This window comes from Anolis carolinensis, unplaced genomic scaffold, assembly GCF_035594765.1.
Source record: "Anolis carolinensis isolate JA03-04 unplaced genomic scaffold, rAnoCar3.1.pri scaffold_14, whole genome shotgun sequence".
Taxonomy (NCBI): Eukaryota; Metazoa; Chordata; class Lepidosauria; order Squamata; family Dactyloidae; genus Anolis; species Anolis carolinensis.
Window position 1 is genome coordinate 1,895,341 of NW_026943825.1, and position 14,161 is coordinate 1,909,501.

At 45.2% G+C, this 14,161-nt stretch overlaps 1 protein-coding gene across 5 annotated transcripts in view; it reads left to right on the forward strand.

Annotated features, from left to right (window-relative positions):
• The window catches only part of arhgef11 (Rho guanine nucleotide exchange factor 11), a 79,095-nt gene that overhangs the window by 22,157 nt on the left and 42,777 nt on the right, over positions 1-14,161 (forward strand). For 3 of the 5 annotated variants that reach the window (XM_008122034.3, XM_062965118.1, XM_008122036.3), the window contains exons 3-15: positions 583-597; positions 2,157-2,248; positions 3,649-3,747; positions 3,993-4,042; positions 4,375-4,432; positions 6,243-6,421; positions 7,705-7,776; positions 7,944-8,063; positions 8,765-8,819; positions 9,853-9,929; positions 10,025-10,165; positions 12,308-12,382; positions 12,496-12,597. In XM_008122034.3, coding sequence (XP_008120241.2) covers positions 583-597; positions 2,157-2,248; positions 3,649-3,747; positions 3,993-4,042; positions 4,375-4,432; positions 6,243-6,421; positions 7,705-7,776; positions 7,944-8,063; positions 8,765-8,819; positions 9,853-9,929; positions 10,025-10,165; positions 12,308-12,382; positions 12,496-12,597 — 1,135 coding nt within the window. The remainder of the gene's footprint in view (positions 1-582; positions 598-2,156; positions 2,249-3,648; positions 3,748-3,992; positions 4,043-4,374; positions 4,433-6,242; positions 6,422-7,704; positions 7,777-7,943; positions 8,064-8,764; positions 8,820-9,852; positions 9,930-10,024; positions 10,166-12,307; positions 12,383-12,495; positions 12,598-14,161) is intronic. The other 2 variants (XM_008122035.3, XM_008122037.3) reach the window with 1 other exon arrangement.

Consider the following 14,161-nt stretch of genomic DNA (forward strand, 5'->3'; position numbering starts at 1 on the left):
TATGTTTGTCTTGTCTTTGTTCTATGTTAAAAGGCATTGAATGTTTGCCTTATATGTGTAATGTGATCCGCCCTGAGTCACCTTCGGGGTGAGAAGGGCGGAATATAAATACAGTAGAGTCTCACTTATCCAACATAAATGGGCCAGCAGAACGTTGGATAAGCGAATATGTTGGATAATAAGGAGAGATTAAGAAAAAGCCTATTAAACATCAAAATAGGTTATGATTTTACAAATTAAGCATCAAAACATCATGTTATACAACAAATTTGACAGAAAAAGTAGTTCAATACACAGTAATGCTATGTAGTAATTACTGTATTTACGAATTTAGCACCAAAATATCATGATGTATTGAAAACATTGACTACAAAAATGCGTTGGATAATCCAGAATGTTGGATAAGTGAGACTCTACTGTACTGTAAATAAATAAATAAAAGAGTGTCTTCCCCCTGCGGACAGGAGGCTCTTTCATGCACCCCAGCTCAGGCATCAAGGGCCATTCTGGGCCCAGGACTTAACGTTCCCTTGTTGTTTGTCTTTCCACGCATTGCTGCTTTGTCTTGTGTTCTTCCGTCAGCCCCATTGCAGCCTGGTAAGATCCGACGTTGCCGACCGTTCTGCTCTTGTTTGCTCTCTTCCTGTGCCTTTTGCCTGGCTGCTGGGCTTGGCTTCCCGCCTTTCCCCGTGTCTTACAGCTGTGTAGTTATCCCTTCTTGCTCTCTGCTGAGGTTCGGAGCCTGAGATATTATGCCTCCCATGTTACACCCCACTTTCCCCTTGGGATTTGATGTTGATGACTGGGCTTTGCTACCCAGGTCAGTGGCCCCAACAAAGGCTGAGTGAGACAGAAGTCAGAGGGGAGCAGGCACACTTTTGAAGAGATCCCAACTTTTGGAAGGGATCTGTTCTTCTTGTGTTTCTGGCCCTGCCTTTCCAATGGCCAAAAGATGATCATAGCACAAGCTAGAGCCACTCCATATCTGGCTAAATTTAAATGCAACATGGGCATGGAAACCTACCTCTTTTTTACACTCCCACTATATATTAGAAAACTTTTTACCCGGGCTAGATTTGAGCAACTCGACATTAAGTCTAAGCTAGGTAGACGCCAGAATATCCCTTATACAAAGAGAACCCGTGGGTGCCGTGAGGTTGTTGCAGAAGTGGAGGACTCAGAACACTTTTTCTTAAAATGCCCCTATTACAACAGGATTCGATCCTTCTATTTAGAGCCTCTGTTTGAGAACCAGACTCATTTAGAGAATAAGGAGAAACTGCACATCCTTCTACGAGGTTCAGATAAAAACTCTATTTTAAAACTGACCCTTTTTACACAAAAAGCGCTGGCCATCCGCGAGAAGATGGAAGCGGACAGCTGTGATATTAATGCCAATAACAAAATCCAAATTTTACTATGGACAAGCCACTAGTTTTACTTACCCTTGTCCCCGCTTAAACCTTACCTTAAGGGAATAATTAATCTTAATTTTAATATTTTTATTCGGTACTTGCACAACTACCAAGGAGTGGGTTGGTAGGCTAGTAGGCCAGGATGCCTTGTTTTTACATGGTTTTACTGTTTTACATGGGTAAGGGTGTACGTTTTGTATGTTTTATATGTTTTGATATGGTCAAAACTGACTAATCAATAAAGAGTTGTTGTTGTTGTTGTTGTTGTTGACAATGGCCAAAAGACTTCTGTCAGGGGACCTACCACACTGTGGATGTATTGCAGTCACCTCACCTGGCCATAGACTCCCCAGTTTCAGAATTTGTTGGGGACTCTACTGTGTTTTGGGCAGAGGGCTTCTGGTTTTGTTGGTGCAACAACAAGAGTGGGAGCTTAGAGTTGCATCAACCTGACTTCCACGGCGATTGCATTTGCCAGCGCATGGGGATTGGGGATATGGAAAAGTAGGCTGCTTATGGGTCTTCTGGCTGGGTCCTCTCTCCTATTTCACTGGATCAGAACATGGAGAAGTAGTTTTTTGGACTTCAATTCTCACACCTTCTCTTAGCGCTGCATCATGCCTATGCACCAGCCTGCGCAAAACACACAAAGCTGGCCTTTTGCCACCCACCTTCAGTTGCTGCCTGGGCCTCCCTTCCTTTCCATGGCTGACCCTTTCCTCTTTTTTCTCACTCGTGCAGGTTGAGCAGCCTGTCTTCTCTGGGCGACTCGGCTCCGGAACGGCGGTCACCGGGGCACCACCGCCAACCCTCTGATGCTAGTGAAACAACAGGTGAGCCCTTGGCTTTGGTGGTGGAGGGGATGATGGGCTTGCAGCCAGGGTCATTAATAATAGTAATAATAATAATTTTATTTTTATACCCCGCCTCCATCTCCCTGGGGACGCTCGGGGCGGCTTACAAATACAAAGCGAACATACAATAATATCAAGTACCGAAAAATGCGCAAATGAAAATTAAAAAATAAAATAAAATAAAGTCACAATCATTAATAGAACACAAGTTAAAACACAGCAATGAAATCATAAAATGAACTGGGCAAAAGTGCGCTAAGTGAGACTTGTAAACATGGAGGAAGTTAAAAGTGCTATAAGATCATGGAGGAGAACCTTAAAATGGGGGTGAACCCTGAGGCTATATGGCGTAAATGAGGAAAGAGGTGTCCCTTGAGAACTGAAGTCCTAAGCCATTTGACCAAGCTTGCTTGGCAGGGTTGTTGTTGAAAGGCCACTGTAGCTCCTAGGAAGTAGAGTGCATCCTTTTAGGAGCCAACCCAGGATTTTATCGAAGTATGTTTATTTCATGTGACCTCATTCGTTTTATGATTTCTTTTATTGTTAATTGATTGTTTTATTGTTGTGTTTTTACATTGTCTGTTTAGCCTGGGCTTGGCCCCATGTAAGCCGCCTCGAGTCTTTTTGGGGAGATGGGGCGGGGTATAAAAATAAAATTATTATTATTTTATTATGACACAGCAAACAGGATAGATATGCTGGATTTCGTATCACAAAATCACAAGTTGAACACTTCCCAAGTGTTTAGGACTGTGTGATGTATTTTTGGGTGATGCGTTCAGATCCCAGTCGGGTGGCCTTTTGCAGTTGGCAGATCGTAATTTTGTCAATGTCTGTTGTTTCCAAATGCCGGCTGAGATCTTTTGGCACGGCACCCAGTGTGCCGATCACCACCAGGACCACCTGCACTGGTTTCTGCCAGAGTCTTTGAAGTTCAATCTTGAGGTCCTGATAGCGGCTGAGTTTTTCCTGTTGTTTTTCGTCAATGCGACTGTCACCTAGGATGGCAACATCAATGATGCAAACCTTTTTCTTTTCCACAACTGTGATGTCTGGTGTGTTGTGTTCCAGAACTTTGTCAGTCTGGATTCGGAAGTCCCACAGTATCTTTGCATGCTCATTTTCCAATACTTTTGCAGGTTTGTGATCCCACCAGTTCTTTGCTGCTGGGAGGTGGGACTTGAGGCATAAGTTCCAATGAATCATTTGGGCCACATAGTTGTGCCTCTGTTTGTAGTTTGTCTGTGCGATTTTCTTACAGCAGCTGAGGATATGATGATGATGATGATGATTATTATTATTATTACTACTACTACTATCCTATCTAGCCTGACAGTTACTCTCTTCCTCCCCCTCACTTGTTCTTCCCTTTCTTGCAGGTCTGGTCCAGCGTTGTGTCATCATCCAGAAGGACCAGCATGGCTTTGGCTTCACTGTCAGCGGGGACCGGATTGTCCTGGTGCAGTCGGTTCGAGCCGGTGAGCAAAAGCTGCTGGGGGTCATGGGCAGCCCCTGCCCTCTGTGTCTGTCTTATATGGATAACCATTACGTGAGAGGAGGATGACTCTGCTGGAGAGTCTGAGCCTCATGTTTCTGCCTGGCTGAAAAAAGCCAGAACATGCTTCATGTGCGCACCTTTTTCATGGTAGAATCTGACCGGCGTGACATTTCTTTTTTCTCTCTCCTCCCCTATCTGTGTGTTTGCTGCTGCTGTATTTTTTAGGAGGAGCCGCCATGAGGGCTGGGGTGCAGGAAGGTGATCGGATTGTCAAAGTGAGTAGTGGTACCGAGCACATACGTTCCCAAAACCACATTGCTTCCACACTATTCTTAGCTCCTTCATCACTTTTCCTAAAAAGCCTCCCCCCAGCCAGGTTTTAATCCATCTGTTCAGTTCCTCTGTTTGCTGTGGGCCATAGAAAAGAATAGGAAAGGGTTAAAGGAGAGGCAGTGGGCGGGGTCATGCAAATTCCACAGCAATGGAGAGAGTAAGAAACACTGGGATGTTTGTGGTGGAGGAAACACATAAAATTTAGCTTTTCTGTTTCCCAAGCCTTTCCTATTTCCGCTTTGCCCACCTCTGCGTTCCTCTCTCCTGGCTGCAGGTGAACGGGACAATGGTGACCAACAGCTCTCACCTGGAAGTGGTGAAGCTCATCAAATGTGAGTCAGCAGGGGTGGCAGCAAGGGTGGGGTGGCCTGCCCCCAACATTGGGCATTGCCTTCCAGACCATTTACTCAGGATCCTTTACTGAGAAGATAAGAAACACCCCTGTGGCAAAAAATGTATGTAAAAGCAGGAGACACGATTGCACAGCTCCTTGGCAGCCCTCAGAGCCATTTTATATTGGAAATAACTGCTCCCAGTCTTTGGACACATATCCTTTTGGAAATAAATGGCAATCAACCTTATTGAAAAAGAAAAAAAAATAATGTCTTATCCATTTGGCAAATGTGAATCTCCATGAACACGTGGAGACCACCTTTTGAAAACCACCATTTGTTTATTTATTTACTACATTTATACCCCGCTCTTCTCACCCGGGTGGGATTACAAATCAAATGTACATACAATATATTATTAGCATAGCACAATATAAGCATGAAATTACTATATTGCACTATATCATTACATGGTAATATTATTAGTAATATTACATTTAATATATTATATATAATTAATATTATTATATTGTATTATTATTTATTTACTACATTTATATCCCGCCCTTCTCACCCCGAAGGGGACTCACAGCGGCTGACAAATCAAATGTACATACAATATATTATTAGCATAGCACAATATAAGCATTAAATTACTATATTGTACTATAACATTATATGGTAATATTATTAGTAATATTACATTTAATATTTTTTTATTTACTTATTATTTATGTATTTATTTGCTACATTTATATGCCACCCTTCTCACCCCAAAGGGGACTCAGAGTGGCTTACAAATTAAATGTACATACAATATTATATTATTAGCATAGTACAATACTGGTAATAAATTACTATATTGTACTGTATCAATATATTGTAATATTACATGTAAAATATATATAATTAATATTATTCTATTGTATTATTAGTATTATATCATATTACAATATATAATACAGAGTAAAATAAATGTAATAGTAGCAACAATAATAGAGTACAATAATAAATGTACAGCAGAGTCTCACTTATCCAAGCTAAACGGGCCAGCAGAAGCTTGGATAAGCGAATATCTTGGATAATAAGGAGGGATTAAGGAAAAGCATCAAATTAGGTTATGATTTTACAAATTAAGCACCAAAACATCATGTTATACAACAAATTTGACAGAAAAAGTAGTTCAATACGCAGTAATGTTATGTTGTAATTACTGTATTTACGGATTTAGCACCAAAATATCACGATATATTGAAAACATTGACTACAAAAATGCCTTGGATAATCCAGAACCTTGGATAAGCGAGGCATGGATAAGTGAGACTCTACTGTAATAATAATAGAGTAAAATAATAAATCTAATAATTTCAATAATAATAGAGAGAGAAAAGAAATGTACCATATATTCTTGAGTATAAGCTGACCCAAATATAAGCCAACCAGGACCCTCACCTGGGTATAAGCCAAGGAGGGCTTTTTCAGTCTTAAAAAAAGGGCTGAAAAACTAGGCTTATACTCGACTATATTGTGGCCCCAAGAGACATAGTTTGCTTCTGGAACAAAGGGCCCACCCCCCTTGTTTTATCACATGCATCCTCACAAAAATTGGGAAATAAAAATGGAAATGACCTGGATCTTGTGAGGAGAGGGCTGGTGGACTGGAGAGGGTCCCAAGTCTCTCCAAAGTTCCCCCTCCCTGGGGCTCTGTCTTCAGTCTCTCACAGGAGAAACTGGGAAGGAGTGTGTTTCCTGTTTTAATGCCTCTTTCCTTCTCTTTCTTGTTTTTTCTGCCTCTCCCTCGCTCACCCAGCTGGTGCTTACGTTGCCCTCACCCTCTTGGGCTCCCCGCCTGCTTCTGCAGGGCTCTCGGGCTCCCAGCAGGACGGGCACCAGACGGGGGCCCCTCAGGTCATGCCAGCGTGCCCCCCGCCACCCCCTCCACCACCGCTGCCTCCGCCACACCACATCACCGAGCCCAAACCCTTGCAGGTATTGAGGGAGTCCCGTGGAGGGGCTTAGAGGGGGGGCTGTGTGCATTGCCTGTCCTTTTTATTTATTGACAGCAGTGGTTCCCAAACTTTTTTGACCTACTGCCCCCTTTCCAGAAAAAAATGTGACTCAGCCCCCCCTGGAAAAGGGGTGTGGCTTAGAGGGGTGGGCGTGGCTCCTGCTCAAGAGGGCGGGGCTGAGCCTCTCCCCTGGTCCAAGATGCAGGGCTCAGAGGGAGGTGGGCGGGGCTGCAAATGGGCGGCCAGGACTGGGATGGGTGGAGTTACGAGCTCTGAGACAGGGCTGAGCTTCTATCTGTCCTGTGGCGCCTTCCAGGACACAGGGGGCGGGGCTAGAGGAGGGGGCGGGGCCTCTTTCCTAGTGCCTGACCGGGCTGAACCTCTATACCTGGCCCCTGTGTTCTAACAAGCTCAGGGGAGATATACAGAGGCTCAGCCCTGTCTTGCGCTCTTGGAAGAGGCCCCGCCCCCACCCCTAGCCCCGCCCTTTAGTCCTAACAGGCCTCTCAGGAGAGGTATAGAGGCTCAGCCCTGTCTCAGGCTCTTGGGAAGAGGCCCCGCCCCCACCCCTAGCCCCGCCCTTTAGTCCTAACAGGCCTCTCAGGAGAGGTATAGAGGCTCAGCCCTGTCTCAGGCTCTTGGGAAGAGGCCCCGCCCCCACCCCTAGCCCCGCCCTTTAGTCCTAAAAGGCCTCTCAGGAGAGGTATAGAGGCTCAGCCCTGTCTCGCGCTCTTGGGAAGAGGCCACGCCCCCTTGCCTGGCTCCGCCCTTTAGTCCTGAAAGACCTCTCAGGAGAAATATAGAGGCTCAGCCCTGTCTCATGCTCTTGGGAAGAGGCCCCGCCCCCTCCCCTAGCTCCGTCCTCTGTGTCCCAACAAGAGCTTCAGGAGAGGTATAGATCCTCAGCCCTGTCTCAGGCTCTTGGGAAGAAGCCACACCCACTCCTCTAGTTCCGCCCCCTGTGTCCTAACAGGCACCTCAGGTGCTCAGCCCTGTCTCCGGCACTTGGGAAGAGGCCCCTCCCCTCCCCTGGCCCCGCCCCGTGTCCTAATAGGTGCCATCACCGCCCCCCTGGATTGCTCCAGCGCCCACCAGGGGGCGGTAGCGCCCACTTTGGGAATCACAGATTTACAGCATTTTTATTCTCACCCGAAGGGACTCAGGGCGGCTTACAAAGATTGGCAAAATTCAATGCAGAAGCCGCATATAGTCCTGGTAGTCAGAGTTCAACAGTCTCATCTTGTTTGCCTTTCCAAAATCTAGGACCCCAAATTTCAGAAGCATGCCACCCAAATCCTCCGGAATATGCTGCGGCAGGAGGAGGCCGAGCTACAGGTAGGGCTGGATGGATTGGAGACACAGGAGGACACTTGGTTGACACTTGGTTGACAATGTGCTGTGCTGCTCTTTGGATCTTTTTTCTAACCGTTTGGTTGTGGACTGGCTTGAATGCCAAATATAGCCACACTTCTTCTGTCTTCTCTCCACCATTCCTGGAGCAGCGGTGCTACGAGGTCTACAGCCGCAACCCAGCTTCGTTGATAGAGGAGCAGATTGAAGGGGCCCGCCGGAGGGTCAGCCAACTCCAGCTGAAAATCCGGCAGGAGGGAGGAGGGCTCCCGGTGAGTGGGGAGCTGGGGTGGAGGGTGGGACAGAATGGACTCGCTTGGGAAGCCAAAATCACCTCTGACGGTTGTTGAGTGCTTCGGGTATAATCCTGTATATTATGACTCCCATGGGACCCTGGTGGCACAGTGTGTTAAAGCGCTGAGCTGCTGAACTTGTGGATCAAAAGGTCCCAGGTTCAAATCCCGGGAGCGGAATGAGCACCCGCTGTTAGCCCCGGCTCCTGCCAACCTAGCAGTTCGAAAACATGCCAATGTGAGTAGATCAATAGGTACTGCTCCAGCGGGAAGGTAATAGCACTCCATGCAGTCATGCCAATGGCCACATGACCTGGAGATGTCTATGGACAACGCCGGCTCTTCGGCTTAGAAATGGAGATGAGCCCCAACCCCCAGAGTGTGAGTAGATCAATAGGTACCGCTCTGGCGGGAAGGTGACGGCTCTCCATGCAGTCATGCTGGCCACATGACCTGGAGATGTCTATGGATAACGCCGGCTCTTCGGCTTAGAAATGGAGATGAGCCCCAACCCCCAGAGTCAGACATGACTGGACTTAATGTCAGGGGAAACCTTTACCTTTTATCCACTTACAAAATAGCACTCAACCTGGCTACCAAAATTCACCAAAGACCAGAAGAAATGTTGAGAATGCAGGCTCACATGGTTCTGAGTTCTGGGTCTCTTCCTTCTCTTCCAGGATCCCACCCGGCCAGCAAGCGATTCCAGCTCCATCAATTCCCGCCTGACCGATGGTGGGTTGTGCTACTGGTTGTCTCCCCATTGCATCGTTCCTATTGATTTATAATTGGCAAGCATCACCTTGTCCAAGACATCTTGTTTGGGGTGTCTGGGACAATGTGATGCTCTTCTCCGGGCCGCCGGGCTGGATGGTTTTGGCTGGGGCCAGCCTTTCTTTTCCCAGATTGTGTAAGTGCGGAGTGGTTGTCAAAATGGTCGAATGTTAAAGATATGACAGGCAGTGACTGCCTTTACTAATACTACTACTACTACTACTACTAATACTAATATAATAATAATAATAATAATAATAATAATAATAATAATAATAATAATCCCCCCCGCAGGTGCCACCTTGACGTGGTGGTGGGGCTTAACCACTCCAATGATGACTGAGGGCTGTGCTATCAGGACCTCAGGATTGAACTTCAAAGACTATGGCAGAAACCATTGCAGGTGGTCCCGGTGGTGATCGGCACACTGGGTGCCGTGCCAAAAGATCTCAGCCGGCATTTGGAAACAATAGAAATTGACAAAATTACGATCTGCCAACTGCAAAAGGCCACCCTGCTGGGATCTGCACGCATCATCCGAAAATACATCACACAGTCCTAGACACTTGGGAAGTGTTCGACTTGTGATGTTGTGATACGAAATCCAGCATATCTATCTTGTTTGCTGTGTCATAATAAAATAATAATAATAATAATAATAATAATAATAATAATAATAATAATAATAATAATAATAATGATAATAATGATAATAATGCTTTATTTCTAGACCGTCCTCTCTCCCCGAAGGGACTCAGGGTGGTTTACAGACACAAAACAAAAAGGCAAATATTCAATGCCTCAAATGAGTGCAAACAGATCAAAATAATACAAGATAATGCAAAGTAATAGCAGTAAACTTACAACAAAGAATTAAGCATTGAGATTTTTTTTTTCATGAGAAACTGCAAGTCACTTCTGCTGTGAGAGAATTGGCCGTCTGCAAGGACGTTGCTCAGGGGATTCTGATGGCAATTTCCCCATCCATCCCCAGGACGCCTCTCTTTGGATTCCCAAGACGGAGACAGCGGCCTGGATTCAGGCACGGAGCGCTTCCCTTCTGTGAGTGAGGTAAGCTGAGGGGATCGTACCTCTGCAAGAGGAGGTTTACTGGCTGGCAGATGAGCAGCCAGTATGAAGACTGACTGGGGTCATTTATGGAACAGATCTCCCTGAACCGGAACTCCGTCCTCTCCGACCCCGGCCTGGACAGCCCCCATACCTCCCCTGTCATTGCCTCCAGGATGTTCCAGCACCATCAGCACCAGGGCTCAGACACATCTTTCTCCCCCTCCTCAGCGGAACAGGTGAGCCGGCCCAGGAAGGAACTTCTGAGTGACCCATTAACCCAAAATACCAGGGTTATCCAGAAAGTAGATTACGTTTTGGAATTAAAAATGAACAAAGTATAGGAGAAAACATTTACCATATGCAGTTGAAAGCCACACCCAAATACCACGTCTCAACATAGTCGCCGTTCAAATCTAGGCACTTATCATAGCAATGAATGAGCTTGGAAACTCCTTCCCCACAAAACTCTGCCACTTGCATCCTCTACACAGCATTTTGGCGACGATGCCAAAAGTAGATTGCGTGTTGGAATTAAAAATGAAGAAAGTATAGGAGAAAACATTTACCACATGCAGTTGAAAGCCACACCCAAATACCACTTCTCAACATAGTCACCATTCAAATCTAGGCACTTACCATAGCGATGAATGAGCTTGGCAACTCCTTCCCCACAAAACTCTGCCACTTGCGTCCTCAACACAGCATTTTAGCGACGATGCCAAAAGTAGATTACGTGTTGGAATTAAAAATGAACAAAGTATAGGAGAAAACATTTGCTATATGCAATTGAAAGCCACACCCAAAAACCACTTCTCAACATAGTCACCGTTCAAATCTAGGCACTTATCATAGCAATGAATGAGCTTGACAACTCCTTCCCCACAAAACTCTGCCGCTTGCATCCTCAACGAGCCAGTCACCCCTTCCCGCAGCTGCGTATCGTCTCCAAAATAATAATAATAATAATAATAATAACAACAACTACAACAGGAAGAACTCAGCCGCTATCAGGACCTCAAGATTGAACTTCAAAGACTCTGGCAGAAACCAGTGCAGGTGGTCCCGGTGTTGATGGGCACACTGGGTGCTGTCCCAAAAGATCTCAGCCGGCATTTGGAAACAATAGACATTGACAAAATTACAATCTGCCAACTGCAAAAGGCCACCCTACTGGGATCTATATGCATTATCCGAAAATACATCACACAGTCTTAGACGCTTGGGAAGTGTTCGACTTGTGATTTTGTGATACGAAATCCAGCATATCTATCTTGTTTGCTGTGTCATACAATAACAACAACAACAACAACAACAATAATATATTACACAGTCCTAGACGCTTGGGAAGTGTTTGACTTGTGGTTTTGTGATACGAAATCCAGCATATCTATCTTGTTTGCTGTGTCATATTAAAATAATAATAATAATGATACTTTATTCTTATATCCCACCCCATCTCCCCAAGGGGACTCGGGGCGGCTTACAAAGGGACCTTGCCCAAACAGTATAAAAATACAACAGTAAAAACACTGCAATAAATACATCAAAACGCTGGTTGAGGACGCAAGCAGCAGAGTTTTGTGGAGAAGGAGTTTCCAAGCTCATTCACCGCTATGATAAGTGCCTAGATTTGAATGGCGACTATGTTGAGAAGTGGTATTGGGGAGTGGTTTTTAACTGCATATGGTAAATGTTTTCTCCTATACTTTTTGAGGACGTAAGCGGCAGAGTTTTGTGGAGAAGGAGTTTCCAAGCTCATTCACCGCTATGATAAGTGCCTAGACTTGAATGGCGACTATGTTGAGAAGTGGTATTTGGGTGTGGCTTTCAACTGCATATGGCAAATGTTTTCTCCTATACTTTTTGAGGACGCAAGCGGCAGAGTTTTGTGGGGAAGGAGTTTCCAAGCTCATTCACCGCTATGATAAGTGCCTAGACTTGAATGGCGACTATGTTGAGAAGTGGTATTTGGGTGTGGCTTTCAACTGCATATGGCAAATGTTTTCTCCTATACTTTTTGCGGACGCAAGCGGCAGAGTTTTGTGGGGAAGGAGTTGCCAAGCTCATTCACCGCTATGATAAGTGCCTAGACTTGAATGGCGACTATGTTGAGAAGTGGTATTTGGGTGTGGCCTTCAACTGCATAACCTTGTCTTGAGTATAAGCCAAGCGGTGCTTTTTCAGTCTGAAAAAAGTGTTGAAAAACCCAGCTTATGTTCGAGTATATACAGTATTTTCATTTTTTTGGTTTCAGGGTTTTGTAAATTGAGGTGCACATTAGATTCGATGGCTTGTTAGACTTGCGTAAATAAGGTGTTCCACTCTGCTGTTTGAGGCCTTGCTTGTTGCTCCCATTTCTTCTCGGTTGTCTCCTGCAGGGCTTTGACCAGACTGGGAGACCCCTCATTATCGCTCCTGAAGAGGATTGTGATCCGGGATACTTTAACAATGAGGTAACGCTCACTTTTGGGACGGGATGTTGGGCTCCTGATGAGATGCAGTATCTTCTTCTCTGCGTCATATCGTGACACTTCTATTGTGTTATCTCTCTCCCACCCAATCCCAGTGTGACTCCCTCTTCCAGGACCTGGGGAAGCTGAAGACTCGCCCAGCTCACCTGGGAGTGTTCCTGCGATACATCTTCTCTCAGGCAGACCCAAGTCCTTTGGTAAGGCCCCGGGGGGATCCTTCCTCACTCAAGGGTGGGCTTTGGGTGGGTCTGAGAATGATAGAGTCACAGAATAATAGAGTTGAAAGAGACCACATGGGCCATCTAGTCTAAGAGATGACAACTAAGAGGGACCCAAGAAGAAAGTTTCGTCTTGTCTCCTTGCTTCAGCTGAAGGCCCCTCCCCCCAGTAACATGCTATGCTAGTTTTTTATATATATATACTAGCTGTGCCCGGCCACGCATTGCTGTGGTCAATTGGAATTGCAGTGAATAGCCTCGCTGTTTGAAAGCCTGGTCGTTTTCTACATAGGGTATCCATGCTAGGCCAGGTTTGAGTAGCCTTGTGGTTTCCAAAGTCTGGCTTTGAAGCTGCAAGGCTGTTCAGTGTTAATGAAGGTGGGCCACAAAGGGGTTGATATATGTGTGGAATAATGTGCAGTGTGGTAGAAAGAACTGTTGTCTGGTTGAGGCAGGTGTTGCCATGGATCTCCTTGATTAGCATTGAATAGGCCTGCAGCTTCAAGGTCTGCCTGGTTAGTACCTGGAAGAATCCTTTACTGGGACGTGTTAGCTGGGTGTGATTATTTAAGTTGTTTAGCATTGAATGGTCTTGTATCTTCCAAGCCTGGCTGCTTCCTGCGTGAGGGAATCCTTTGTTGGGAGGTGTTAGCTGGGCCTGGTTGTTTCCTGTGTGGAGTTCCCCTGTGTTCTGAGTGTTGTTGTTTATTTAGTGTCCTGATTTTCGAGTCTACACTGCCAGTTCAAATCTGATAATCTGTATTTTATAGGCAGTGTGGAAGAGGCCTAAGTGAGGCCTAACTCTGCCTGTCCCCTGGGTGAATGGGTTGCTAGGAAACCAAGTGTGCGGAGCTTAGCCTTCTAATTGGCAGCAATTGGATACAAACAATTATTCCTCTCCCTCTAATTAGGACTTTATTTTTCTTTTCTTTTTGTTGTATCAACCTAGAGGCATGGATGATGGGTTGTGTTGTCAATTTTCAAGGTTGTGGGGTGTTTAGTTTTGTTGTTTTGGCGGTCGCCAGGATTCCATCACTCTTTTATATAGATAGATAGATAGATTAAATGTAATATTACTAGTAATATTACCATATAATGATATAGTACAATATAGTAATTTAATGCTTATATTGTGCTATTCTCATAATGCGTGTTCATTTGATTTGTAAGCCGCTCTGAGTCCCCTTCAGGGTGAGAAGAGCGGGATATAAATGTAATAATAAATAAATAAATATATTGTTGTGTATTGTTATTAGAGCACAGTAATTATTATACATTATATCGATATTGTTATATGATTTGCCTGGAACAGGATTATATGAGGCCCCTTCTACACAATGGTTTAAAATTCACACTGAAGTGGTGTTTTGTTTTTGTTTGGTTTTTTTTTTGCTGTGGCCTAGGAGGCAGCCTGGCTTTGAAGCTGCAAGACTGTTTAGTGTCAATCAAGGTGGATCACAAAGGGGTGCATTCCGGTTTTTGGGGGGTTTTTTTTGGCCCCATGGAGGTTAGGGATGTGTAGTTTGTTTGTAAGAACGTAGAG